The sequence below is a fragment of the Cucumis sativus genome, chromosome 5, assembly GCF_000004075.3.
Source record: "Cucumis sativus cultivar 9930 chromosome 5, Cucumber_9930_V3, whole genome shotgun sequence".
NCBI classification, from domain to species: Eukaryota; Viridiplantae; Streptophyta; class Magnoliopsida; order Cucurbitales; family Cucurbitaceae; genus Cucumis; species Cucumis sativus.
The window spans coordinates 8988905-9015937 of NC_026659.2; the positions used below are offsets into that span (position 1 = coordinate 8988905).

General features: G+C 36.2%; 1 protein-coding gene and 1 long non-coding RNA gene across 4 annotated transcripts; one reads left to right on the forward strand and one right to left on the reverse strand.

Moving 5' to 3' along the window:
• Positions 1-2381: 2381 nt before the first annotated feature.
• LOC101214394 lies at positions 2382-26234 on the reverse strand. 3 transcript variants are annotated; one of them, XM_031886196.1, is made up of 15 exons: positions 26092-26230; positions 25684-25949; positions 24300-24830; positions 22990-24153; positions 22559-22886; positions 17721-17976; positions 17424-17640; positions 16915-17261; positions 16275-16799; positions 14754-15969; positions 14227-14574; positions 10925-11162; positions 5016-10072; positions 4742-4884; positions 2394-3854 (listed from the first exon to the last, which is right to left on the reverse strand). In XM_031886196.1, exons 2-15 carry the CDS (start codon positions 25804-25806, stop codon positions 2876-2878), a joined length of 11472 nt encoding a protein of 3823 aa, XP_031742056.1. In that variant the 5' UTR covers positions 25807-25949; positions 26092-26230; the 3' UTR covers positions 2394-2875. The 3 variants fall into 3 exon arrangements, with proteins under 3 accessions (XP_031742057.1, XP_031742056.1, XP_031742058.1); XM_031886197.1 differs by lacking the exon at positions 26092-26230 and having other exon boundaries at positions 2382-3854; positions 25684-25999; XM_031886198.1 differs by lacking the exon at positions 4742-4884 and having other exon boundaries at positions 3730-3854; positions 26092-26234.
• LOC116404037 lies at positions 26132-27033 on the forward strand. The gene is made up of 2 exons (XR_004216969.1): positions 26132-26265; positions 26432-27033. It is a non-coding gene; the product is annotated as an uncharacterized LOC116404037 (long non-coding RNA).

Consider the following 27033-nt stretch of genomic DNA (forward strand, 5'->3'; position numbering starts at 1 on the left):
ACGTGTTAACTGAGAAAATTAGAAAATTCAGTTAGAAAATATAGGGAAAGTTAGAAAATTGAGTTATAAGCGTGGAAGTTCATATTTTCTTTATTTTAATCTTTATATTTTTAAAATATAAGAATATGTTTAAATAAAATTGATACAAAAGCAATAAATTTGTAATCTACAACTTTTCCAAAAAGAAAAGAAAAAAATAATAACAATTGTTGTGGTTGAAAAATAAAAGTTAAAAGATTCCATGGATTTTTTTTAAAAAAAAAAATCATAAATAACTTTTTTTTTAAGTAAAAAACAAAAGTGTGTGATGGGAAAATTCAATCGAGTGGGCTGCCAAAAGCAATTGAAAAAATCAACTTTTTGAACAACTTTGTTTGTCTGTGGTAGTGGAAATTAGCATTTGAAAGGTTTGAAATTCAGTTTTTTTTTTTCTTAAGTAAAAATAAAAGAGGGTTTGAAATTCCAAGGATGATATAATTGCATTAGTTTTTAAATATCTCATTCAATAGCAATCAAAACATTAGGGAAAAAAATATTAAATGTTTCTCAACTTTTAAAGTTGTATTAAATTTATTGGATTGCATTTTAAACTTAGATAAAGTATCATAATTTTAACTTAATTTTTCTTCTTTTTTTTTTTTTAAAGAAAAGTGTTGCATTTATTCCTCTAATAAGTATGTATTTGAAAGTTCATTTAAAAAGTGTTGTTGTATATACTATAAAATAAAAGAAAAACATATGTATGATTATATAATCATTAAAAAAGGATTATATTTTATAGAAAACGATATTGGCTAGATTTTGACTATAATTGGTGAGTTTTCCACCTCTGGAAGGTCCGCTTCTCGCAATCAAGGGGAGGTGTGCCGCTTAGACCCTTATCGCGTACTTCTTCGTGAAGTAACACGCTAAACTTCTAGTAAGCGAAACAACTTATCTCTTTTCATACTGCTTAAACGTCTTACTTTCCTTTAAGATAAGGAAGTGAGATACAACAACTTAAAACCTTTACTAATGTATCATTGGTATTACATTCTCTTTTACTTTTATCCATTTATGTGAAAGACAAAGATAATACAACGAAATGAGTACAAACTTTCTTTTTATTAAATTAACACTTTTACATGAACGAATATTAGACTTCTCCTTACAACGAGACCTATCATAAAGTTAGAACCTCATTGTCTATCACAACTTTTCCAACTACGACACCTTACTGGCTCACCTCATTGTGTAGCAATGCACCTTAGGCCTTTATCACCACCCAATGCTTCTCCTTAAGGCTGAGTACTTCGAGGTGTGAAGACTCCACTTCTTCCATGACCTCAAACGTCTACGGACCCATCTCAAAAGACATCGCTTAGGGCTTCCTTTTCCTGGCTCAGTTTTTTGGCTCTCTCACTTGGTTGGATCTTACCAACCACAATGTTGTGCTTGCCTTCCCTCGGAACTGAACCTTCCGCATCAAGGAGTGATCCACTTTCCAACCGACTCCTTGGACGCGAGATAGATGGCATGACTAACCTATCGCATAAGATCACAAAACAACTATGCTTTTCCTCCTTAACTTAGCTATACAGCCTCAAGACTAACTTTCACATGGTCTCAACGCTTAACAACCTAGGAGGAAAAAACTTAAAACGTAAGTCATGTTAGGATTTATGTCCTAAAACTAGTAAATAGTAAATATGATATATTGACCGTTATTAATTAATAAAGTGTTATTATTATAATTTCAATAAATGTTATTGATTTATAAATCCAATAAACTAACATTCTAAGCTGTTTGATGAGTCTTGAACAATATGTAGAGACATATAGGGATCAATGTTCGAGATCAGCTTAAAGGGTCTATAGTATAGGAATAAGGTTGGGTAACTTATCCGATAAGCACTATGGATACCACTCACTTTGTATTTGATACAAACACAATTGCGTTCGTGTAGGTGACATTCGAGATAGGAGCCACAAAATTGTAACCATAAGATGTAACTTCGTTAACTAGTTAGGTTTAACCAAGCCAAATCTAAACGATCGCGTACCCAAATCTAAGCAATCTTATACCAAAGAATTTTGAAAAAAAAAACATTAGAATATTGATACATGATTGTTTAGCCAATCCAAATCTAAATGATCAATCATTTAGATTTGGACAGCGAGGTACACGATCGTGCACCAAATATATTACACATGGAAGTGACCAATTAATCACGTGTTGACTATGATATTTTTTATATTTTCCATTATGTGCTTGCGAACTTTTTCTTAGGTTTTTAGAAAACTTATTTTTTTTAAAATTTAAAATGTTAAATATAAGACCTATAATCCTAATTAGATACTTTAAGGTTAAACATAACGCTAATGCTATGAGATAGGACGGATAAAATAAGACCTCCATCCATAACAGTGCTGTGATCTTATACAAATCGTATTATGAGTCTATTATGAACAGACTGATTGAAAGAGTAGTCTAATATCCATCCCATCCCAGAGGCGAACCGCAACATGAGAAACGGCCACATTTAGCATGTTGGATATGCCCACACAACCAAGAATATTCAATTCTCAAGTGTTTACATGGCCAATATCAAAGCTACCTGGCCTATTTACATTATATCAATAGAATCAAAGTTCACATATACGTACATACATGTATATAGAAGAACGAGTAACACGAGTAACGGAATCAGAGAGCGTAAAACTGATCAATTTGAGGCCCCTATCTCATCTACTTCTACATAAAACCTCTACACAAATGCTCTTCAACATTGTACTTCGTACCGTTGTCTCTGTTAGTTTTTCTCATTGTGCTTGGCTTTTGGCTTGTGATCAGCTACTTTCTGTTTCCCCTTCTCAGCTTTCACATCCTTCTGTTTTAGCTTCTCTGTTCAAGTTGCAACTGCTGTGATGGCTCTTTAGCTTCTGAGAAGACTTTCGTCTTGTCTTTCTTCACTTTCGTATTGCTCGAGCTTGATGTTTCTTTTTGTACATGTTTGAGGTTCTGCCTGCTTTGCAACTTTTGTGCAGACTCTCCCTCTTTGTTGACAATGTTCGTTGTGCTTTTCTCAGTCTTCACAACATATTTGGCAGCAGTTTCTTTTTTAGCTGACACGAGCTTTGGCGTACAATGCGACTTGTTAGAAGATTCTTTAGCTGTTGACACAACGTGGACATGGGGAACTTTCATCTTATCCACCATCTTCAAACCATTTTGTGATGCTTTCTCCCTGCACATTGGCTCATACTTTGGTTGAACCTGCAATCCTTGTGAAGACCGTTTGGCTGTTGACATGTTATTACCTACTTTCATTTTTTCCTTTGCATTCGTAACATTTTGCGGTACTGTTGCCTTTGTCTCTGTATCATTTTGGGATGTTGGTACCTTCTGTACCAACTCGATGTTAGGTTGAAACTTCAACCCTTGTGAAGACCATTTAGCTGTTGACATGTTATCAGCAACTTTCATCTTATCCTTGGTCTTTGTAGCATTTTGACATGTTTTTCCCTTATGCACTGAATCAAGATTTGGTTGAAACTGCAACCCTTGTGAAGTCGCGTTAGCAACTATCTTCTTCTTATCCTTAATATTTGTATGAGATGCGGTTTCTGACTTGAACTTCTGCTGAAAATAAAACACTTGTGAAGAGCCTTTAGCTTTTGGGATCTTATTGTCAACACTCGTCGTCTCATTCTCTTTGCTTTTCCTTTTTATTGTTCTTCTCTTCCTTCTGTAAGCAGATGAAAGCTTGGTGCTTTGGCTTGTATTCGCAACCATGTTTGACGTGTTTTTCTCTTGTACTCTGCACTCCAACTTTCGGGAAAGTTCTTCAATAGTTGTAACAACTTCAGGATCACTGAAAATAACAGGCAAAAACATGAAATGCGCATATTGATTCAGAACATCCTAATGCACTGGAAATTGATCATATTTGACATAAATTTTCAATCAAAAGTTCACAACACCCACAGGGCAGAAACATTAGATGAAACACCACAAAGGTTCTGCAAGTTCACAGAGTTCACTTGATTTAAACCAACCAATCACCAACCTCTTAAAATGGATCTCATTTGTTTCGTACAAACTAAAACCTGACAAATCCAAGCGATGAGCAAAGTTTTCATAATTTATTTTCAAAGCATTTGAACTCTTAGCTAAACTTGGCGTTTACAATCATCAACTGATTAGCTTTTCTTTTCTTTTTCTTTTCTCAGTTTAGAAAGAAGCCCTATTTCACAATTCATTGAATGGATCGGGGGGAGTGTTGTAGTTTTCAATCAGGCCGTCTATCACTAAGTTCATTCCTTTAGCCATTGCGATAGTAGCCCAAAGAGAACTAGAATAGTGTTGAAACATGCAGAATAACCCATACTTACTATTTTCTTTGTTTTCATTTCTCACCATAATTTTCCTTTGCCTAATTTTTTTTTTTAAAGACCAACTCCATTGAGAAAAAATGAAAGAACAGAAGAGCGACCAAGCCCACAAAAAGAAGCAGGGTCTCCAATCTAACAAAAAAAGATCAAATGACTAATTGCAACTAAAATAAAACAAAATAAAAACACGTCCCAGACTATCATAATTCTTTTCTTTATTTGTTCAGCCTTCTTTTAGAACTTCAATTTATTTTAACTAAAAGTTCTACCAAGAATAAAATAACATAAAAGAAATGAATTAGAGAACAATAAGAAACTAACTAGACAAGCCTCTCTTGATGATGATGAGCTATAGAACTAAGCTCACCTCATATTTACTGCAGGAGACTTCTTCAGTTCATCAAGTACGTTTTTCACTCGAAAAAGTTTGGTCTCTTTCTCAAAAGAGCTTGTCTGTTTAGATTTGGGCACTGAAGCATTTATGCAATGAACTTTTTTCTTTAACTTCATCTGAAATAATATTTAAGAGAGATGCGGCATAAAGGCAAAAAACAAAAAACAAAAACAAAACAAAACAAAAATGAAAAAGGATGAAAGAAAGAGAAAAATAAATAACATAACATAACATAACAAGATGTTACCTTCTTTAAAGCATTCCTCTTGCAGCCCTTCGGATTGACCATACGAGTCTGTTTTTCTGAGTTCATTGAATCAGACACTTCACTCGAGTTCTGTTTGATGGTGATTGATACAGCATCAATGTTCTCATCCTCATCCTCGTTGGCACAATCCAGAACTTGCAAGGTCTTAGAGTTCAACGAAGTAGAACCATTGATAGACTCAGCTTTCTGGCTGGCAGAAGGAGAAGACGACCCACAATTGTGATTATAAGTGAGATTCTTTGCAAACAGCAGTTTCCGTATATCATCCTTCTTGCCAATTTTATTCATTCTAATCAAAATGATTGCTGGAGGAACGGGTTTCTCGCAAACATCTTTAAAACAGACTTTCACAAGAGGATTCCTTATCTTCCAAACTGCTTCTGCCATATAATTCAGGAAATGATGGTTCTGCTTCCTTCTTTGCCTAAAAATCTTAGAGAATGCCTCAGGTAACTGCGAATGCATATCAGGTTTACGAACAAAATCATACAGCATGCTATAATACTTCCCCAAATTGGCAGAAAGTAAACACAGTATAATGACCAGTCGCAACAGAAAAATGGGATAGTATTCCTTTGAGTTGATGTTGGATCTCTTTATCCATTCCCTTGCACCACAGTTATTGAAGAGAAGCTCATGAACCATGTTTACTATAGAGTCAAATAAGTGTTCAGAAGATATTTCGGTATTCACCATGCGTTGTACTTGCCTACTAGACCACTCCTCACAAATGAGCCACTCAATGAATGAAGATCGAGTGGTATAGAAGCATCTTTGAGACATTGACACCAAGACAAATTGACGCTCCACTATATACAAGAAACAATTAGGTGTCATAAATTCAAACTCTTTCTTCCAGTTAACAAAAGTAAGCATCAAAGCCTCATGCAACTGATTGATCAGTTCACTTTCTCCAGAAGCCTCAATAACTTTTCTAGCCACTGAACTCTCTGAAGTTTGTGAAGCTATCACGTGTCTTTTCAATGCATCAATTACTGCCTTCCAATGTAATTTCGCATTGCATCTTCCAGCAATCTTATCATACAATCCAGAAATTAGCTTCCCAGAACCTAAAAGTGCTATCACCACCTTTCCAATTTTTTCATATGATAACTGACCCTTTGAATTAATGGTTTTCAATATGAATGCTTCAGTGACACTCCTAGACAGTCCAGATTCTCTTAAAGTAATCATACTTTTAGTCATGGGATCAGTCCAACAAGCACCAAACATATTATCAAAGAAATGGTCAGTATATGATTCAAGATAATCATGCAATTGTTTGTCATCATCAGGCAATCTGGCAAGATTAGAAGATAACAGAAAGTTTGCAATATCGACAATAGCAATGGCAGCAGAACTTTGACGAAATTTGGAAAAGGAATGCATGACAGAGAATCTGTGGATGTTGCTTAAGAATTCCAAAACTTTCATACCAACAGAAATTAACTCTGTGCTCCAATAACTTCTAGCAGCAAGAGCGAATTGTTGAACATCCATGCTCATCATCTCTCCATTTGTCTGAACAGATTGAAGGTTACTATGAATTATCCAATCAGCATCAGTAAAAGATAACTGGTAAGTGTTCTGATGGTCAAAATGCTTCCTCATACCCAAGTATTTCAAACAGAACCCCTCGTAAATTATGAAGTCATCAACATTTTTTGTACCAAGAGACTCGAGATATTTAATTATGCCTGTGATCTTATCCTTCCAGAGGTTCCAAAAGTGGGAAAGGGTTTCAATGGAAATCTGGCTCTGAGAGATTTTATTCTCTGCATGCCTCAAGGGATCACTCACTATGTCATCTTCCCAGTCATATGATGAGAGGTTTGAACAAAGGTGAGCATCAAGAACTCGTCGAGTTGATAATATTTCACAACAGATGTTCTTATTTTCCCGGGAACTGCTCAAGTGATGTTTCATATCTAACAAGCTATATATTCCATCAGATAATATATCAGTCTCTAAAGAAACATTTCTGTAGAATACATCACAATTGAGGCTTGCAATTGATTTTGCTTTTGATAGAAGTTCCTCCTTTTGTTTAAACTGCTTCAAGGGCCATCCTTTGCTTTGGGTTTTCCATAGAGAGCTGGCGAGAACATAGAAGAGGATTAGTTCCACAGCTTCTTCAAGTTGGCCAGACTTCTCTAATAAATCAACTTCAAGCAAAAGATCCCCTTTCAGCCTTGCAATCAGAGCGGCCTCTGTAAAATTTCCTGATATTTCTTCCAATGATAAAAGCTCATCAAAGCAGGCCAAAGACTTCAAAAATACACGTTTTGAATCCATGGAATGAAAAGCTTTAACATATTTCAGCATTGTTCTTTTGTCTTGAAGCCTATGATAGTGAAGTGCACATTTCCTTAAAAAAGTAGATTTCAAATATTCCAACTCTTGAACATTACCGGCTGAACTACCTTTTCCCAGATGTTGTTTGCAGCACAAGACGAACTGCAGCCTAACACTGGTAAAATTTTGCAAAAATGTTCCAGTGGCACATTTTAGAAACTGCGAATTCTTGAGAAAATTTTCAACTTCACAGAAATTAATGGCTATCATACTTTGACACATTTCAGAGACGCTAGAGGCAGTGCCAGAGAAAGAAAAAAGAGCCTTCAATTTTTCCAAAACCTTCATTCCAACTGACAGCACTTCTGAACTCCAGTATCTCCAACCAGCAGATGTAAACTGGCAAGCAGCAATGCTAACTAAACCACCATTATTGTGCAGGGACCCATTGACCACTTCTCTTACCCAATCAGCACCAGGATTGAGCAAAAAGTAGTGTGCTTTTTTATTATTGTATTGCCTCCTTACACCAAAGTGAGACAAACAAAAATCCTGTTGACTCTCACAGTAATCATCAACATCATCAATGTCAATAGAACATAGATAGTTTAGTACGCCAAAGAGACTATCCTTCCAGAGATTCCAGAAGTAAACTAGTGTTTGAAAAGACACCTGATTTTTGGAGATGGTGTCTTTTGAATGCCTTTCTAGCTCACTCTCTATTACATCTTCCCACATGTAATTTGACACATTGAGCTTAAGATGAGCATCTAAAATCTTCCAAGTAGAAAGAATTATACCTCTGAAATTTTTACTGCCCTCCGAAGCGGTTAGACTCTGTTCCATCTCATCCAAGCCACTTACTTTGCATGATAAGATATTAACCTCTACAGAAATCATTTCATAAAATGATTCTGAATCATGTTTCGCTATGGATATCATTTTCTGTAATAATTTCTGCTTGTGCTTGAACTCCTTTAATGGCCAACCTTTGCTTCCAGAAGACCATAACGAGTTTGAATGTATATAGTTCATAAGAAGCAACGATGCGTCTTTATAGTTTCCTGTCTTTTCTAGCAAATCAACTTCAAGAAGAAGGTTTCCTTGTGACACTGCAATAGCCAGAGCCTCGGAAACGTTTTGTGCTTCCATTTCAAGAGATAAGAGTTCATTGAAGTAGTTGAAAGACTTCAAGAATGAACGTTTTGAATCCATAGAATGAAAGTCCCTGACAAACTTTAACATCGTGCTGCTATCTTGTATTTTATGAAAATGGAGTGCACAACTCATGAGATATGATTGTGAGTTGTCATGTACAGCTTGAATTTCATTGGCCAGATCTACATTTGGAGTCTGGTGCAGTCTTAAAAACTGGATGGAAAGATGCCCCGAGTCAAAGATTATTCTCTGATTTTTGGAGTTGATAGATGACTTGATATAATCATCTTCTGTGAGGAACTTAGCCATTTGAAACATATGAACAGCAGTGAAAGCTTGAAAGTAAAATGAGAGAGAGTTCCTCACAGAGAGCATATGGAGATCTTTTAATTTAGACAAAACCTTCAACCCAACAGAAGATAATTCTGAAAACCAATAACTCTGTGCAGCTGTGACGAACTCTCGAGAATTGATGGTAACAAAGTTTTCATTGCCTTCACAAGATACTGTCGCAGCCCATTCAGCTTCAGGGTTAACTAAATGGTAAATACTGTTCCCATAAATTAACTGCTTCCTTACACCCAAGTAATCTAGACAGAATTGTTCATAGCTTGCATAATCACCGTTGATTTGGCTTCCAGGGAGTTGCAGATACTCTAATATGCTCATGACATTTTCTTTCCAGAAGTTCCAAAAGTAAACTAGTGTCTGAACTGAAACCTGGTTTAGGGAAATTGTTTCCTCCACATGTTCTCTTAAATTTGTCACTATTTTAATTTCCCATATATATTTGGGGGCACTGGAAGAAAGATGAGCATCAAGGATTCTCCAAGCAGACAAAATTTCACCTCTCAGATTTCCATGCCTGTGGGAGGAACTCCAACTCTGCTCCATCTCAAATAGTTTCATTGTCTGATTTGATAAGATATTGGCTTCAGCAACAACATAATCATAGAAACTGTCTGACTCTTTCATTGCCAGTATCTTGGCTCTGATTAAAAGCTTCTCTTTTCGCTTAAATAACTTGAGTGGCCAACCTTTTTTTGCACATCCCCACAAAGAACTGAAAAGCACATGTTGCAATATGAGTGATGATGCATCCCTGAAATTTCCAGCCTTTTCTAAACAATTAATCTCAAATAAAATCCCTCCTTTCTTCATCATCATATCGATTGACTCTTCTACATCTTCCTCCAGCAACAATATTTTCTCAGAGAGACCTAAAGTTCTGAGAAATGAACATTTGTCAACCATGGAGTCGAAGCTTTTAACAAATTTCATCATGGAATGGACATCTTCAAGTTCGTGATAGTGAAGGGCACCTTTCTCCAGAAACACCTGCCAGACCTTTTTGATATCTTCACATTTCTCAATCAGATCATCATCATCACATTTCCTCCAGTCGCTGATCACTTGTAATGCCATCTCAAAAAGATGTGCAACAGTGCAGACATTCAGGAACTTAAAGAAGCATCTACCCCTTGAATATGCCTCAGCCGCTAATTTGTAGCATTCAGCCAGCATATAACAATCACCAGCATCTTCTAATTTTGCTTCTCCACATTTTGATAAATATATATAAGCTACATCAATAGTTGAGACATATTAACAAGATAAATTAAGATAGGTGTTCCACTTCAAAAGAAACACATTATATGCTTAAAAGAAAGAGAAATGAAAAGGAAAAAGAAAGAAAGAAAAATATTAATAAAACAATAAATAAGAGGTGCAAATAAAAAGGATGGTTAAGAAATACATATTTATGCAACGTGAGAATTATATAAAAATAGGGCCCATTTAAGGAAACCACAATTGAGGTAAGACAAGGTAAATTAAATTGTATTATCCATTTCCGTAAATGGATGCAAAAGTGAATTTCTTGAAATTTGTAAGGGCGTTGCATAATAAGAATTTTCTTTTTATGAGAAATGATCAAGATCAACCTAAATTTCATTGATGGTATGAAATAACAAAAGGCAAGGGATGCCATGTGGATTATAGAAAGTAATTACAATGTGTAATAACTAATAAGAGATGTAAGACTGCAGTCTGTATGCACAAATGTGAGGAGAATAAACACCAAGATTGAGAAATATAATAAACAATTTCCATTAGTAGTTTTCTTATTGAAATTTTTTGTTGTAATACAAACTCTGAAAAAAAATATCAGTAATACCGTTGCATTAGGAAAGAAAATATACTTCAAGTGGTCCAAAGAAGTTGGACAGCTTCACGAAGGTGTAAACTCAGAGCTAAACAATCATCAAAATGATGTACCATCTCCTAATGCCCGGTCCCTTTACTTATAAGTAAATACTCTTAAACAAACTATCTCACAAATTATCATGTTATCCCTTCCTTACTATCTAGTCGCATTGAATTCCTAATTATGATCCTTTGAACAGTCTTTACTAAACAAGATTGAAGTTACATACCTGCTGTTTTATATTCCTTTAACTCAAGGAAGCACTTAGCAGCAGCCTCAGCATGATCCATAGAAATGTAAATTTCTGCAGCTTCCCGAAGGACATTACAAGCCATTTGAGGATTTGAAGCATTCAATGTGGCAGCAGTTGCACGAAGAGAAGCAGCCCTGGTCCATTCTTTTCTAAGCCTGTCTTCAGCTCTTTCAAAGCACAAAGATGCTGCCCCATAAACACCCTCAGAAAATAACTGCCACAATGTATAAGAAGTAAGCACCAAAGATGAAAAAAGAAGAGCTTGCAACAGAAATAAGGATAGAATTTATGGACAAGTTCGACATAGCTAAGACCATGTTTACCCACCCATAAAAGTAATGAATCAATGGAAATTCGAAAAGTGGGCTCCATGGATTACGTTTATTGTTGTTTATCTATATTACATAATCGTAATGAAATATATTTTAAATTTTGTAATCAAAGAATGTAATATGATTGAAGAATCAAGGGTGTTCAATTGGATTGAATTTGAGATTTACCTAAGACCCACTAGCTAATTTCGTTACCATTACATACATTGCCACTGTTACAGTATTAGAATTATGAATCGGTCATATTTATGGTCACTATTATGTTATCGTTATCGTTACCATTACTATTAGGGTCTAGCAATAGTAGTAACAGTAAGAGTAACCACAAATATGACAAAATTATATCTAGTAGTAAAGGCAATGATAACGGTATTAGAAACATAAGTAAATGAGATCAAAAGCAATCAAATTAATTTTGCGATTCAGACTCATTACGATTGATCTATTAATAGAATTTCATTACGACTACGATTATACCACTTTCATTACGGTTTTGTAAACATGGCCTAAAATTTATTTCCAAATTCATATACAACAAATCAATAAATTATTAGTTATTGGATACTTCTTATTATACTAAGAAAAAGTCTTCGGCCTCTAGGTTTTTTGTCTGTTACAATAGACGCAAACGCCCATAATCATGATTTCCTTGAGCAAAAATGCACTCAAGCATTGAGTCCTTTGATTAAGAATCCCTTTCGGTGGAATAATGCTAAAAATGAGTAGCCTTTTGAGCCAGATTTCTTCCTTTGGACATCAATTCATCTCCTACTTTCGTTGATAGTAATCTTTCAAAGGAAGTTATTATCTAGGAAACTCGTTGGTTTACTAGATTTGAAGCAGCTCAATTGAATGCATCCCTTTGGTCCTCTCTCTGATTATTCGAATCAAGATATCAGTTTAATCTGGAGTGCTCTCATCTCCATGAATTAAATTGTTGACAGCAACAATGATAATAGATGGCTCTCTTCCTCTACTACAGTTCATAGTCATGTTTGTAATTTTTTAATATTCTTGGCTGAGATTGTAAATGTTTAAGTCTCTTTTATGTAATTTTTAAGTTTTTTTTTTTGGAGGTGATGAAGGTGTTGTGGGGGTGTCACTCTAGTTGAGATGCTCTCGTACACTTCCTGATCTGTAGCTTTATGCTTGTTGTTTCCATTGTACTTTGAGCATTAATATCATATAATTATCTTAATGAAGAGGCTTGTTTCTTGTTAAAAAAAATCAACAAATGGAACAATCAAGTTATCAACAAGGCTGATTTTTTGGCTTGCACACAAGGATACCCTGATGAGTGAGCATTGTTTGATAGTTTGAGGTTTCATCTCAAAACCAATTGGCAAGGAGAGGAGTAGCTCATCTATCTTACAAGGAGTGCGTTTCCTTGAGTTTTCCAATGTGGAATTCTCAACATCTCAACAAGTATGATAGGAATCGAATATAGAGATTCTTATTGATAGCAAAAGATTCCCAAAAGAGATTACAATCTATCTTCCTCCCATTCACAAGAGAAGAACCACAAATAAACACACAGATAACATAACCGATTATTTAACCAACCCACATATATAGAAATAACTATATAAAAGTAACGACAGATAACTTCCAAAGGACTTCCCAATCCAATCCATTAATAACTACTTGGAACTTCCCTATCCTATCTATTATTAACTACTTGGAACTTCCCAATCCAATATATTATTAACTACTTGGTGCCACTGAATGAAGCTTCCTCTTCCATGACCAACTTCTTACCTTTGCCTTTGGTACCCTCCTCGCATATGTGAATATAAACAGTGCTATTAAATGGTTACATATTATATTAAATTTATTTTTATTCATCAGCTTAAGCTTTTGGGTTTGAACCCAAGACATCCTGCAACGACCTGCTCTTATATCATCTTAAATCACCAATTCACCTAAAAGCTTAAGCTAGTGGTCGAAGACAAATTTAATTATATATCACTAACACGTAGTGTTAGTAGTGGTAACATGGAGATCGAAATTCCAATTTTCATTGAGCAAGATAAGATTTCAACTGAAGTTGATAAAGATTCTAATTTCCTTTCACAGAGTTTGTTTGAAGATAAAAAATTGCTGCTTCAAGAATTTTCTGTTTTTTTGAGAAGGAAACAAACTTTTCATTCGAAAAGAGACTAATGCTCGAAAAATATGTTAATGAGGAGAGAAATGGAGAAAAACAAAAGAAAATAACTGTTGCGATGCAATGAGAAGAAAACACCAAAAAGAAAACTCTTAAAACCCAACAAACCAACACTAGAAAAGAAACTCAAAGCCATAGAACACATAAACTTTAAAGCCAAAGTCAAAGCCAATTGAAGACCTTCAAGCAAACAAAGAAAGAAGTCCTTGAAGACCAAAAGTACGAGTACCAAAACACAAAACAGTCCAACTTCTAAACTGTCAGCTTCCAAGCTGGCAACTGCTATAAAAAATAACACAACTTCTTTAAAGCAAAATAGTAGGGCTAACTCTCAAGGTCACAAGAATTCCCCAATATTAGTTCTAACCCTGGACCGAACCACCTAGCAAAACTTTTCTTGCTTTTTGGAAACTTTAAGCCAAGTGCTGGTTTGTTTACAATTTGCAGGATCGGTACTCAGAATCATTCGAGTTTACTCGTTCAATCTTGTTTGTGCAGTGATTTGAATCTCAAACAAGGAATGGCCTTCCTTGCCTCGAGATATTAGAGCATAATGTATTCTGGTTTTTTATTTTCTTGAATTGATTTTCAAATTGTTTACAGGTTGAGTTTTATGGGTCTTGTTAGTTAGAAAGATTATTAGTTCCTGCTCTCGGGATTTTATGACAAGCACCTAGATCCATATGAAGTGTATAATAATCATTAGAATAATCAAGAAGGTACTTCTTATCGGTACTTCAACCTTATTTTATCATGCAAGCTGGAAAAAGTGATCGTACCTCTAGCCCCAGTGAGCTCCACTCCTCTTTTGTGCTTTGGGCCTTCATTGCTTGTATGATTGAGTAATCCAATGTTTTCACTTGAATATAACACAGCTTTTTCCAATAATCAGCCATCGGATTGGGAAAGTCCTGGTTGTCTTCATAAATCCATAATCGTTGCCTGGAACGTGTAATTGCGATATGGAGTAGCTTTAATTCCCAACATAAGCCCATACATACTGGCTGATTGAAGTTTGGCGAATTGTGAGAAATTTCAAGCATATCTTGCTCGGTCATGTATTGATAAATGACTCTCCACTGATGTCCCAGAGGTGATGAGTTGAAAAAATTGTACAACAGAACATCCTAAAATGAAAAGGAGAAAAGAAGAATGGCTATGAATAAATAACCTGGGTTTCTGGTTTTGAAATGCCAGAGGTGATTAATCCCCCAAACTTGAGACTACTCTTAGAAGCTGGATGTAATATTTATACAAAAATTCATTAATAAATTTATTAGAATTCAAAATAAGAACTAATATTCACCTGAAATTCCAAGGACTGACACTCCATAATTGTAAGGACAATGGCTTGATTCCCTACGAGATTGGAGATCTCATTTCTGGCATGCTCATCACGAACCAGGATGACTTGTTTTGCTCCAACTTCACAAGTATCTGCATGCATATTTCTTCCCCCTTCAAATAATAGCGTCATCATATTTTGACCTTTCCCATTTTCAAAAAGAACTGGAGTTTCAAAATTACCAGAACTCATTTCACTTGTTTCAGGGCACAGTATATCAACACATTGAGGAAAGAAACGGAAAAGAAGATCTGTAACACTATTAGCTAATTGGAGAATTTTAGGTTGTGTACGACAATTCTGATTCATGTGAAGAATGTCAGGGATTTTCAATAACCCCACATCAAAGTCTTTTTCATCAGTTTTTACTCTTGATATGAATTCCTTGTAGAACAGAAATCGTATATCTTGGAACCTGAAGTCAATACTCTTGGTAATAGTTTGAGCTGTATTACTTGAAAAAACAAAGCCTGAACCAACATTTCCACACAGGTATTTCAAAAGAGTAATTTCCATCATAGTAAGAGCTTGCGCTTCATCCACATATACAAAATCCATTTGGTCACCTGTATATTGAAAACCTTTCAACCGATGGTGAAGATCACTGACTAGATCAGCCAAGTCATATTCCCCTTTTTCTTTCTTCATCTTTTCATAATCTAAAAATATATCATAAATTCTTTCTCTTTGCTTCCTACTTAATGTGGACCGACCCTTTGCAGGTCGAGTATAGTCTAGCTTACTAACTCTACCATCAAGAGCTTCCTTTGCTCCTAATCCACCTTTTATCTGGGAAATGATTTCATTGAAAACGACAACAGCATCAAGCTTTTTGGTTAGATGGCCATTGAAATAGGACCAGTAAGAAGAAGCAAAACTTTTAACAGATACTTCTTTTGATACTATAAAATTATAGCCAGCAGTTGACAAGGGATCTCTGGGCTTGCCACAACTAAGTTTCCACTGTTTCTGGAATCTAAAGAAGTATGAATCTCCCACAGTTCTATCAAGCATCATCAAAAACTTTCGAAATGTCATCACAAGAGGATATGAGTTGAATGGAATACCATCAAAGCTGTTTGGAACATTCAAAAGATCTTGAGCATCATCCATATCCAGAACGTCAACCCTATTAAAACTTTGGTTCTCTTCTAATATGTTCCCACCATCAGAAATTCTGCATATCGAAGCAACCTTCAATTATGGCTTAAACAAATAAAGCATGATTCGGCGATGGTAAAATAAGAATACATCAGAAACATAATTTGAAACAGCCCTAGAAACAACAATATGAGAACATTTTTAAGGTGAAATAACTACAAAGAAGGGGGAAGATACAAAGTCCTCAACCAATATAAGATTTACCATTTGGAAATGAAAGATCTCATATTGATCTGAAGAAAATGTTCTTATTTCATGAAGCTACTAATGCATCTTTCATGAAAGGTGTGACTTAGCAAATTACCATAACTTTGCACAAACCTTGACAAGTACAAAAGGTGCTCCTTTACAGCAAGGCATTGTTTAAGAGTGACTGTGATGAAAAGCTGTCGCAGTACAGTCCTATCAATCTTTTTACATTCCTCACCACCCTCATTTATGTAACATACTTCTGCATTTTGTCTCATTACCTCGTTACATCCCTTTGGATGGATCAACTGCTGTTTTTCTCTCATAAACAGCTTTATTGTTAAAGCTGCAGTTTTTTCCGAACCAGGCCTTCCCATTACGAAAGCACTGGTAGGAAAAAGAATTATATCCAATTGTTCATCTTCCACTTGACATGGGAGATCCAATTCTTTACTATCATGGCTTGAAAGCAAGAGTTTCGCTTTTTGATAGGATAAAGATTGGAACTTCATCTGCAGCAAATTCTTTTTCAGAGTTACATTCTTAGTGTCATCACTGTCATCCTGACTTAATATGGCATCGAGCTCAGCTTTGATGTGATCCTTATAGACAACAATATCATGAGAAGCACTCCACGTGATTGGAAGCTCAAGATCCCTGGACCAATAACAGAAAATCATGTGAGACTAACATCATCCGATTTAAAGTAAATGTTTGAATGGACAACCATTTTCTCACTGTTCACATTTCAAATGAAAAGACGTGGATGTACCCTTTATGAGAACTTGCCATACATAGATTTAGAAATTCATCGGTATACAGCTCATGTATGTTGGAAAGGCAATCAACTACTCCTTTTACATCCGTCAAAGGTTTGATATCCCATATCTTTAGAACTTGTTTGTACTTTGAACCCTTCTCAATATCTAACGAATATATAATGTACAGACCTTCAACTTTAACACATTTTATTATGTCAGAACATTTAGGATTCGGGAAGTTCTTAGTTTCTGGGCGCCAGCCACAGGAAAGCCTCAACAAAAGGACAATAATTGACTTCTTCTGGTTGACTGAGACCACTTTCTGGAATGATGCCCTAAAGGAATCACTTAGAAGAACCTGGAGATTATCAAGAAGGCAAATTTGTTTAAGCACTTGAAAAGTCAATTTAAATATGGAAAACTGAAGATAAGGAACATAAGTATCAATATTGGAGACATATATATCAATATTGGGCAACGAAATTCTCTAACATAATGACAGAGATTACAAGATACATACCTTCCACTGAACCATTTTAAACAGTACACTATCCTTGTTGAGTAAATCATCAAGCTCAAGGAGGACTTTCTTGACCTCTATTATAGCATCAGCCAAGTCTTTGTCTTCCTCAGCATTAAAATAACATTGACGATCCTTGGCATCAGAAACTACAGCTTCCCATTCAGAATTACTATTTCCTAATGTCGTTGCATCTCCCACAATCCAAAGACAGTGCCTATAAAGAACAAAGATTCTAAACTTTAACAAGTAAAAAGAAATTAAATATTACAAAAACATACATAGAGGATAACATACCTAGCTCTTGTTAAAGCAACATTGATTCTCTGTGAATTGGAGATAAACCCAATCTTTTTTCTCCTGTTGGATCTGACAGTGGATAATATGATCACATCCTCTTCACCTCCTTGGAAACCATCCACAGACTTCACTTTTACAGTAAAACCGTCCCTCTTCTCATATTTCTGTCCAAGCCTGCCCTGAATCGCTGTAACTTGTGCAGCATAGAAAGAGATTACACCAATGCTGAGCCTTGTCTTGACACTCCTCCATGCTGCATATATATTTTTCCATATGAAAGAAACCCACATCACTGTGTTAATCTCAAGACAAAGGATGAACTCAAGAACAATTAAAGACAATCAAATATGAAAATGAATGAAATCTATTCAAAATTTCATAAGGACAAATAACAAAGTAACACTAGCCTTTCGAGAGGGCTAGACTCTCCCAAGGTCCTCTATCCCCTTACAAGGAAATCCCTCTACAAAATTCTTCACACCTCTCCCCAACCCCTCTCCTACTATTTATAACGAAAAGATCTAACTAACTTACTAACTATTTACTAATATGCTCCCACTAACAACCATCTTCATTTCCTACAAATAATCCACTATTTTCCTATCTAGGGTCCTTACATTACTCCGCCCTTCGAAGACACCTTATCCTCAAGGTGTGCTTTCAAAACAGGATCACAAAATTGGTCCAGGTTCCTCTCTTTATTAAGCAATGAAAATCTCAACTGCAGTCCTCACCCTCCTGAAAAAAAAAAGTCTCCGATTTGGCTTCCATTAATTCATTTGAGTTCAGCACATTCAGCAACCCATACCCAACTTCTGCAATTTTATCCCACTTGTTGACATCCCCTCCTGACACATCACAAAGTTGTTTTCCCACCCCTTCACAGAATAATAAAACAGCACTATCTCCATGTCTTGGTCTCCTTCCACCGCCAACACCCTTTTTCTTTGCATTTTCTTTTCTTCTCGTCTTGGTTGCCTCTTTTCCTCTCTTCATTGTTTGCCAACCATCTGGATGTTCCCCATTGTCGTCCGACATTTCAGCCCCTATTATCACAGCTCGCCGACATTGAGCACCCAACTAACATTACCAATCACAATGCTTCCCTCGTGGAACACATGTTCAAAGTTCACCAACAACGAACCCTTAACCCTAGTGATAGCTTGAAAACCAACCATCCATAAGTTATTGAGTCCGAGGCTAGTATATTATATGTACACAGAAAGATTGTTCCGTTGTTGGTGTTAAGTTTACTCCACGACAACGATGTTGTCGAGAGCATCGGGTGTAACTATCATACTTGTCCAGGGTGTTGTTTGTCTATGGTCGTATGCTCAAATACCCCCAATTTATCTTATCTTTATGTTTCGTATTTAGTTTAGCTCGTTGCTTTCCATTTTAAATCATAAAGCTTGGGTGTGACGTTTCAACATTTACATATGCAAGTCTGCCAGAGCTGAAAATGTTCAAAATGTAATATAGGGGAGGCATAGTAGTTGAATCCTCGCCCAAGCATTGTAGCATTCTTTGCAAGCAAAAATTTTCCCTTGCAACTGATATTCTTCATTGCATATTGTAACTATGATTTTAGAATTTATTTCTCTCGCGTGTTTTATAAACAATTTTCTTAAGAATGCGAAGGAAGGTTCCATCGTACGATGAGTTTGTCCGTGACTTTCGATTTTCAATTGGCTGACTTGGTCATTGAATTCGAACAAGTGCCGCACAATAGTCCGTCCAAGTTTGAAAGGCTACGATTGTGACAAGTAGTATCAGAGCCAAATTGGCTAGTTGACAGCTGAGACAAAAAGATGTCGACGACGAAATAGACGGGCAAGACCCATAATGAACGATTAGTAGAACTCGAAGAGCAGATGCTTTACCTAGTGGGAGTTCCTGATTCCATCCGTTTCTTAGAAAACCCAGCTTAATGAAATTTTCAAGAAAGCCAATGCCATTGATGCGGTGTCCGGTCGTCTCGACGGATTGCCCATACAGAAATTGTTGAAAATAATTGACACTCTAGAATCACGAATCCTAAGAACTGGAAACGTCACCTACGAGCGTGGGGGCAATTCGTTAGGCTCTACTGCCCATATGGAAGAACGAGTTATTGAGCTAGATAACTCCCAAAAGACGATGTTGGAAATGATAAGCGGCATGTCAGAGGATTTTCGAACCCTCGATGTCGTTAGGAACGAACTTGCAGAGATGAACACAAAGGTGAACCATACAATGCGAGCAATGGCAAACCAAGCTCTGACTGAGGAGCAAGCCAAGTTGGCATAATAAAAATCTCGAAACCCAAGCCCTTCTGTGGGGCAAGAGATGCAAAGGCATTAGAAAATTTCATCTTTGATATCGAGCAATGCATCAAGGCCACGAATACCGTTACAAAAGAAGCCAAAGTGACATTGGCGACCGTGCATCTGTCTGAAGATGCGAAGTTATGGTGGAGGTCCTGGTATGCTGATATCTAAGAAGAACGTTGCACGATAGACACCGGGGACAGTTTAAGGAAAGAACTCTGCTCTCAGTTTTTTCCCGAAAATGTTGAAATTCTGGCTCAGCGGAAACTGCATGAATTGAAACACACTGGCACCATCCGAGAGTATGTGAAACAATTTGAGGGACTGATGTTAGACATATGTGATATGTCAGAAAAAGACAATCTTCTGTTTTGTCGAAGGGTTAAAGGGCAAGGACTAAACTATATGAGCAGAGAGTTCAAGACCTCACATCAGCCTATGCTGCAGCTAAACGTTTGTTTGATGTCTAGTGACTCTCAAGATGCAAGACGTCACCAAAGTTCTTCTTCACTCAGAAGAAATAGAAATAGCCGATCGAATTCTCCCAAAGCTGTCAGTGAAGACAAACGTCCTAGTGGAGACCGCAAGCCTTCCCAACCCAACACGGGGAACACCTTGCGAGGACACAATAATTAGAACACACCAAATCGTCTTCTCAGTTGCTACATATGTAAGGGACCACATCGGGCTAAGGAATGCCCGTATCAACCGGCCTTCTATGCCTTTCAGGCCGTTTTAGCCTCAGACTCAGATGACAAGTTGAGTCAATCAGAAGAGGAAGTTGGTCAAGCGGAAAAAGTTGAGAATCCTAGAGTGGGGGTTATGAGATTCTTGTCGTCTCTTCAGAAGAAAGTGGAGGAGACAAGTAGACGTGCAAAAGGAGGTCTAATGTATGTTGACACCTGGATCAACCGGAAGCAAGCAATGAGCACTATGGTTGACTCTGGTGCAACTCACAATTTCATAACGGTGGTAGAAACCAGACGACTAAGCCTTAATTGGAAGAAGAATACAAGAAAAATGAAGGTCATGAATTCTACAGCTTTACCTGTTATCGGACTAGTGAAACGAACGATGATACAGTTGGGAGGATGGAGCGGTCCCGTAGATTTTGTGGTTGTAGGCATGGATGACTTTGATGTAGTACTCGGAATGGAATTCCTCCTTGAACATCAGGTGATCTTAATTTTCATATGCGAGCCTGTTAGAGCTGAAAATGTTCAAAATATACTATAGAGGAGGCATAGTAGTTGAATCCCCGTCCAAGCATTGTCGCACTCTTTGCAAGCAAACTTTTTCTCTTGCAACCGACAGTCTTCATTGCATATTGTAACGATGATTTCAATGAATTTCTTTCGCTCTCGCATTTTATAAACAATTTTCTCAAGTATGCGAAGGAAGGTTCCATCGTACGCTGAATTTGTCCATGACCTTCGAATTTTGATCGGCTAACTTGTTCATCGAGTTCGAACAAGTGACATACAATCGTCCGTCCTGAGTTTGAAAGACTACGATTATGACATCAGGCTGCCCCACTACGGCAAGGATGTTGGGAGTACTTGGGTGTGCCCTACTGCAACATAACTAGATGCTAAGTAAGTTAAAAGAGAAGTCAGGCTGGTGTATTTTAAATGTGAATTGCTCGGTTGAGATTGCTTACTTTATTTGCTTTTAAAAGCATGTTTTATTTAAGTTAGTCATTTGCTAGGCTTTAGCTAACGTTTTCAAATTGTACTTTCCAAGTAGAGAATGCGATCCCATAGTTTGACTTATTACTGCTAATCTGTTGTCGAGTTCTGGTTTCTGTTATTGTATGTCACATATTCTGCACATACATTTTGGTCTATATATACTTGTTGTAAGATGTTTAGGGAAATGTTTAGGACTTTGGTTGTATGTTAAACCTTAGTTTGTGTCTACTTAAGACCATGATATATTGCTCAAGTAAGAACCCTAATTGTTTAAGTAATGGGCTGCATTGTTGTGTTTAAGTTTACTTCATGAGCATTATATATGTGTATTCAGTTGTTCTTATTTTGAAAAGTTAGTAGTCAAGTTAAGGATCAGCAGGTATCGTTGAGAGGAGATTAGTATTTTCTGGCTTCACGCCGTCTCTTAGGCTTAGGGAAGGGAGTCTGGGAGGGGTTATGACACTTTTCATTTTCCATATCGTTAGGTTACAGTCTCCACAACAATTTTGCATCATCAACAAGAATCATTATTGCTATTGTAACCTTTGACTGCTCTATATATTGATCTACAGGCGTGGGAAAAAATTCAAACAAAACAGAATTGGAATTTTCAAAATTTTGTTAGATGACATGAAACTTTTTTAAGAAATCTAATTTGGAAATCTATTATCCAGATGATTTTGCACGTTAGAGTAAACCGAAAATGTGATTTTTTGATACATTAATAAATAAAATCAGTTTTACCAAGCATGCTAGACGGTTAAGATTCCCATATAAGTGATTTTGACCCAGTAAAAACTCCGAAAACGGACTTGATGCCTAAGTACCAACATACCTTTGTAAAGTTTTTCAATTATTTTGATCACAACAGCTACCTCTAACGCATTCTTCTTGCTACGTCCATCATCATCCCCTTCTTCTTTGCCAACAGAAACATTTATGAAGGTATATGGACCAAACATTGGACTAGGAATATAACGCTTCTTGTATACTTCATCCATGACAAGAGGAGCATCTGTAATTTGATTGCTGTAAAATTTGGAATTTGGAAAGTAGCTTATTGATGGATGCATTCTGTATTGTGTGTTGAGCAAATGCTTTGAATGTCCCAATAAACTCAGCCGTTCAAAAAGACTTCGACCATATCCCGCTGCATCACAAACCTAACATATAGAAGATAAGATAGTTCGAGTGAGTTCAGAGGATACTTGAATGAAAAACTATATTTGAATGTTAATATCAAAATAGACGGCAAATTAAACTTACTTGGCTACTAACTATTGCTGGCAATTGGCACTCATCGCCAATGAGAATAGCATGCTTTATTCCAGGAAGCTGTAATGGCACCATCGATTCACATTCTTTCAACTGTGCAGCTTCATCAATAACTAGCAATTTCACTGGGTCCATTTTCATGAAGTTCAACTGGAATGAACTGGAAGCAGTGCAAAGTATCAGAGAAGCCCTCTGGAAACAGAACTCCTTCACAGATTTTTTATTTGCTGTAGTTGGGAGTTGAAGTTGATCTAGAGAAGCCTGAAGAAATCTGAGAATTGAGAGGCACTGGTTCCTCAAATGTAAAAAAGTTGCTTCCACTGACGAATTTGGAAACTCCATGAATACATCAAGACTTGAAAACAGAACCTCCATTTGCGTCGAGGTTATATTTTCCTGGGACAGAAGCATCCCAAATGAATCAACCAAGTTCAGAAGGATCACTATATTCTGAAAATTATGCTCCAGGATGAAATGCTTGGGAATATGCGTTATCAAAGTTTGAAGACATCCACGGAGTGCCACAGCAGTAGTATTAAATTTTTCCCTTATGAACCTAAGGAATGAAGTGGCTGCAACCGCATTATCTCCTGTCTTCTTGTCCCTTCTACTCATGTTTACATTAGACTCCAAAAACATGTGATACTCAGAATTAGTACTTTCAAGAAGATTTATCAGAGAAGTAATATGAGACTTCCAACCAGATTGTCCAAAACACTCAAGAAGCCTGTCAACACGATAATCTGAATATATTTCTTCAAGTTCAGAGCCAACTTTCAGCCGATCCTTATTCCCAAATAAGAGCACATCTCCCAAGGAGCATAGCACCCCTCCTTCTCTGGATGATTCCCTCAACAACTTTACAACTCGAGAAGCCAATTCTGTAATAGCAACATTTGTTGGTGCACAAGCAAGAACCCTTTGCTTCATTTCCAAAATTGCCCATAGCAAGAAACTTATAGTTTTAGTTTTCCCTGTACCAGGTGGACCCCATATAAGCTCCACCGAAGGCTTATGTTCACAAAGTGCCTTGCAGACACAACATAGCACTGCTGCTTTTTGAGAATCATTCAACACAGAAGATAAGCTTGTCCTCAATTTTTCAGCACAGATAACATTATTATACAAAGAGCATTTGCTACAAATTTCATCACCCTGACATCCAAAAACGATCAAATTAATTGCTTTTCATTGAAACGGTTTCTATTTTCCCCAAAATTATGCTTAAAAGAAATGGGATGTAAAAGAATGGAACCTAGTGATGTGATCGGTGAACATCTTAATTCAGGAGAAATTCTTACCATTGAGCTTTTGCTCAGTACATGCTTGACAATCTTCACATCTTCAGAAAAGTGTAATGAGTTCCATATTCTCAAGTTAGTAGTGACATTCATCAGAAAAACGATAAAGAATTCTTTCTGCATGCCATGTTCACCGCTGATATTTTTGGATACATTTAGTTTCAGATTAGTAGAGCATCCAGTGTCAGTGATTTTGTTAACCGAAGCAAAAGCCCAGGTCCTTGTTGAGCATTGCAAATTCATATCAGTTTCCGGCTTATCATCCAATATGAGAAAGATATCCCCAGGCAGTGTTCTATAAGGCTCCTTACCACTATTGTTTGCTGTATTTTTCCAAACATCAAGCTTGACATTTAGTAACAATTTACCACTAGATTTTGGCTCCTCAATAGACACCATTCGAGCAAAAGGTGCTTTATGAATCGCCTTCAAACCTGAAGACAGTTCTGCTCTTGTTTCTTCTAATAAAGGAAAGAGATAGGACCCAAGATATTGATGCACTGACTTAAACGATTCTGGAATATTTTGCACCTGAAATTTTGAACTCAAGAATATGAATAAACACATATCAGGACTAATCATTTGACGTATTTTAACAGGCGAAACAGGGATTTGCAGGAATGAAAAAGCTACTTCCACTTACAACAACGAAGAGATAAATTATGCACCATCATATGAAGCTTACAGATAAAATGAAGTGAAGAAAATTTAGTTCCAAAGCCAGCTTGTTAATACTTCAATTGATCTCATGATACTTGTATTCAAATCTTACCCGCTTGAAGCCGTTAAACTCATAAAAACAGTAGCATTATAGTTTCAGAACCATAACTTAATTTTATAACCTCAAAGACACTGATTTTATGGACATAAAATTTTGAAATTTTGTGAACATTGAATCACATCCCATAATCTCATTTTTGTCATCGTTCAAGTTTTTACAATGTTAGAAAGAAGCGTTTACAACCAATTGTATATTAGACATTTTTAACCAGCAAGATCCTAACTTAGGGAACAAAAAAGAAGGAAAAAACATTCCTGAAAAAATGGGAGTAAGATTATGGGAAATGTAAGGTGCTATATTGTGTATGTGAAATACCATGGATGGTAAACATTTTAATAAATATATCAGGAAAAAAAATAGTAAAAGAAGATGTAACCTTTTATATATAATATAATAAAAGTAGTTAATTTTATATTTTCAGTTAATCCATAATATAATAAAAGTAGTTAATTTTATATTTTCAGTTAATCCAGCATCATCTGTTGCCATTACAAAATAAAGAAATTGCAAAACAGTTAAGACACATCAGAGAAAGCAAAACGAACACAGAAAATAAAAGATGATCAGAACTCAGAACATCAAAAGAAAAGAGAAAAATAGAACCTTGTCTCTATAGAAATCATCATACAAAATGTCTTCCAAAGTCCAAGAAAACAAATGATCAATGAGGCCATTGAAACATATTTTCTTAGCTTTAATCTTCTTTGAAGATCCTCCTGCTTCCATTATCAGGCACAATCACCAATAACAAACTCCTTCAGCATCAAAATTCCTTGATCAAATTGAGGCACAAACAATGAAAATGGAAAATATCAAGCTCAATCAAAATTCACATCCCACTAATTCCTCACACGTTGACCTGTTGTAACCTGATCAGCAGCAATGGTAACACTTCAGGACGAAATAAGAGAAAACCCATTTGTGAAGAAAACAATGTAGACTAAGAATTGACTTAAAAAGCCATTATAGATTAAAAAATGACTTCCATAGTACAAGATGGGTCCACCATACCTTCTTTTTCCTCCTTTTTCGTACACCCCATTTCATTTTACTTGGTTTGGGATGCTTAAACATTTTCAAATTGAAAGAAGACGTCATTTTACGAGGCCTCACTTTGCAACCTGGCTAAGGAACCGCATAGGGCGGGTCTTCTCCTCTTCTCTTCTTTCACACTGTACAAAAAGGGTAAAGCAATTTCCCAAAATCCATCTTAGCCATGTCAGTCGATCACTTTTGTATCATCCAGTTGAATTTCCTTATTGCATGATTCTTGGATTTATATATTATCAAAAAGAAAACTTTTTTACCTGTTAGCTCTTCCATTTCCAAATTTTTTTTGCTGCTTTTCAAGGGATTGATTCTGTTTGAAGTGGCGATTTTGGGAGTCCTTGGAAACCAACGAATTGGAAATTCACTAGACGACGGAAATTGACCTCTGCCCAAAAAAAGTGAAAATAATCCATTTGGAGAAGTGGGAATTCCAACTTCAGTACTGGAAGCACAAGAACAGAAGGACCCAATAAAAATGAGTTTTGATTTTCTTTTAAACAGATTAATGAGATGTCCCTTTGTAAAGGCATGAGATCTAACCTTCCAACGTAGGAAGCCACCGCACATGTTTTTAGTACAAGACCCTATGTATGTTTTAGATTTCATATATTTGTCTGCCATATATGTATTGTTGTATTTGGACGGTAGCAGAAAGATATGTATTGTTGTATTTGGATGGTAGCAGAAAGTGCTTAAAATTGAGCAGACATCACCAGAATCCAAACCCATTTGGAACGGTTTGGGAGAAGAATTGAGTTCGGAAAGCGTTAGAATTATGATAAAGTTGTATTTGAGAGAAATGTTTACCAAAGTAGTATTATAATAGGATATGTTTAGAGAAAGAGTTACGACATTGTTATTATAAGATGTGTTTATGATAATATAGGTTTGAATAAATGATTA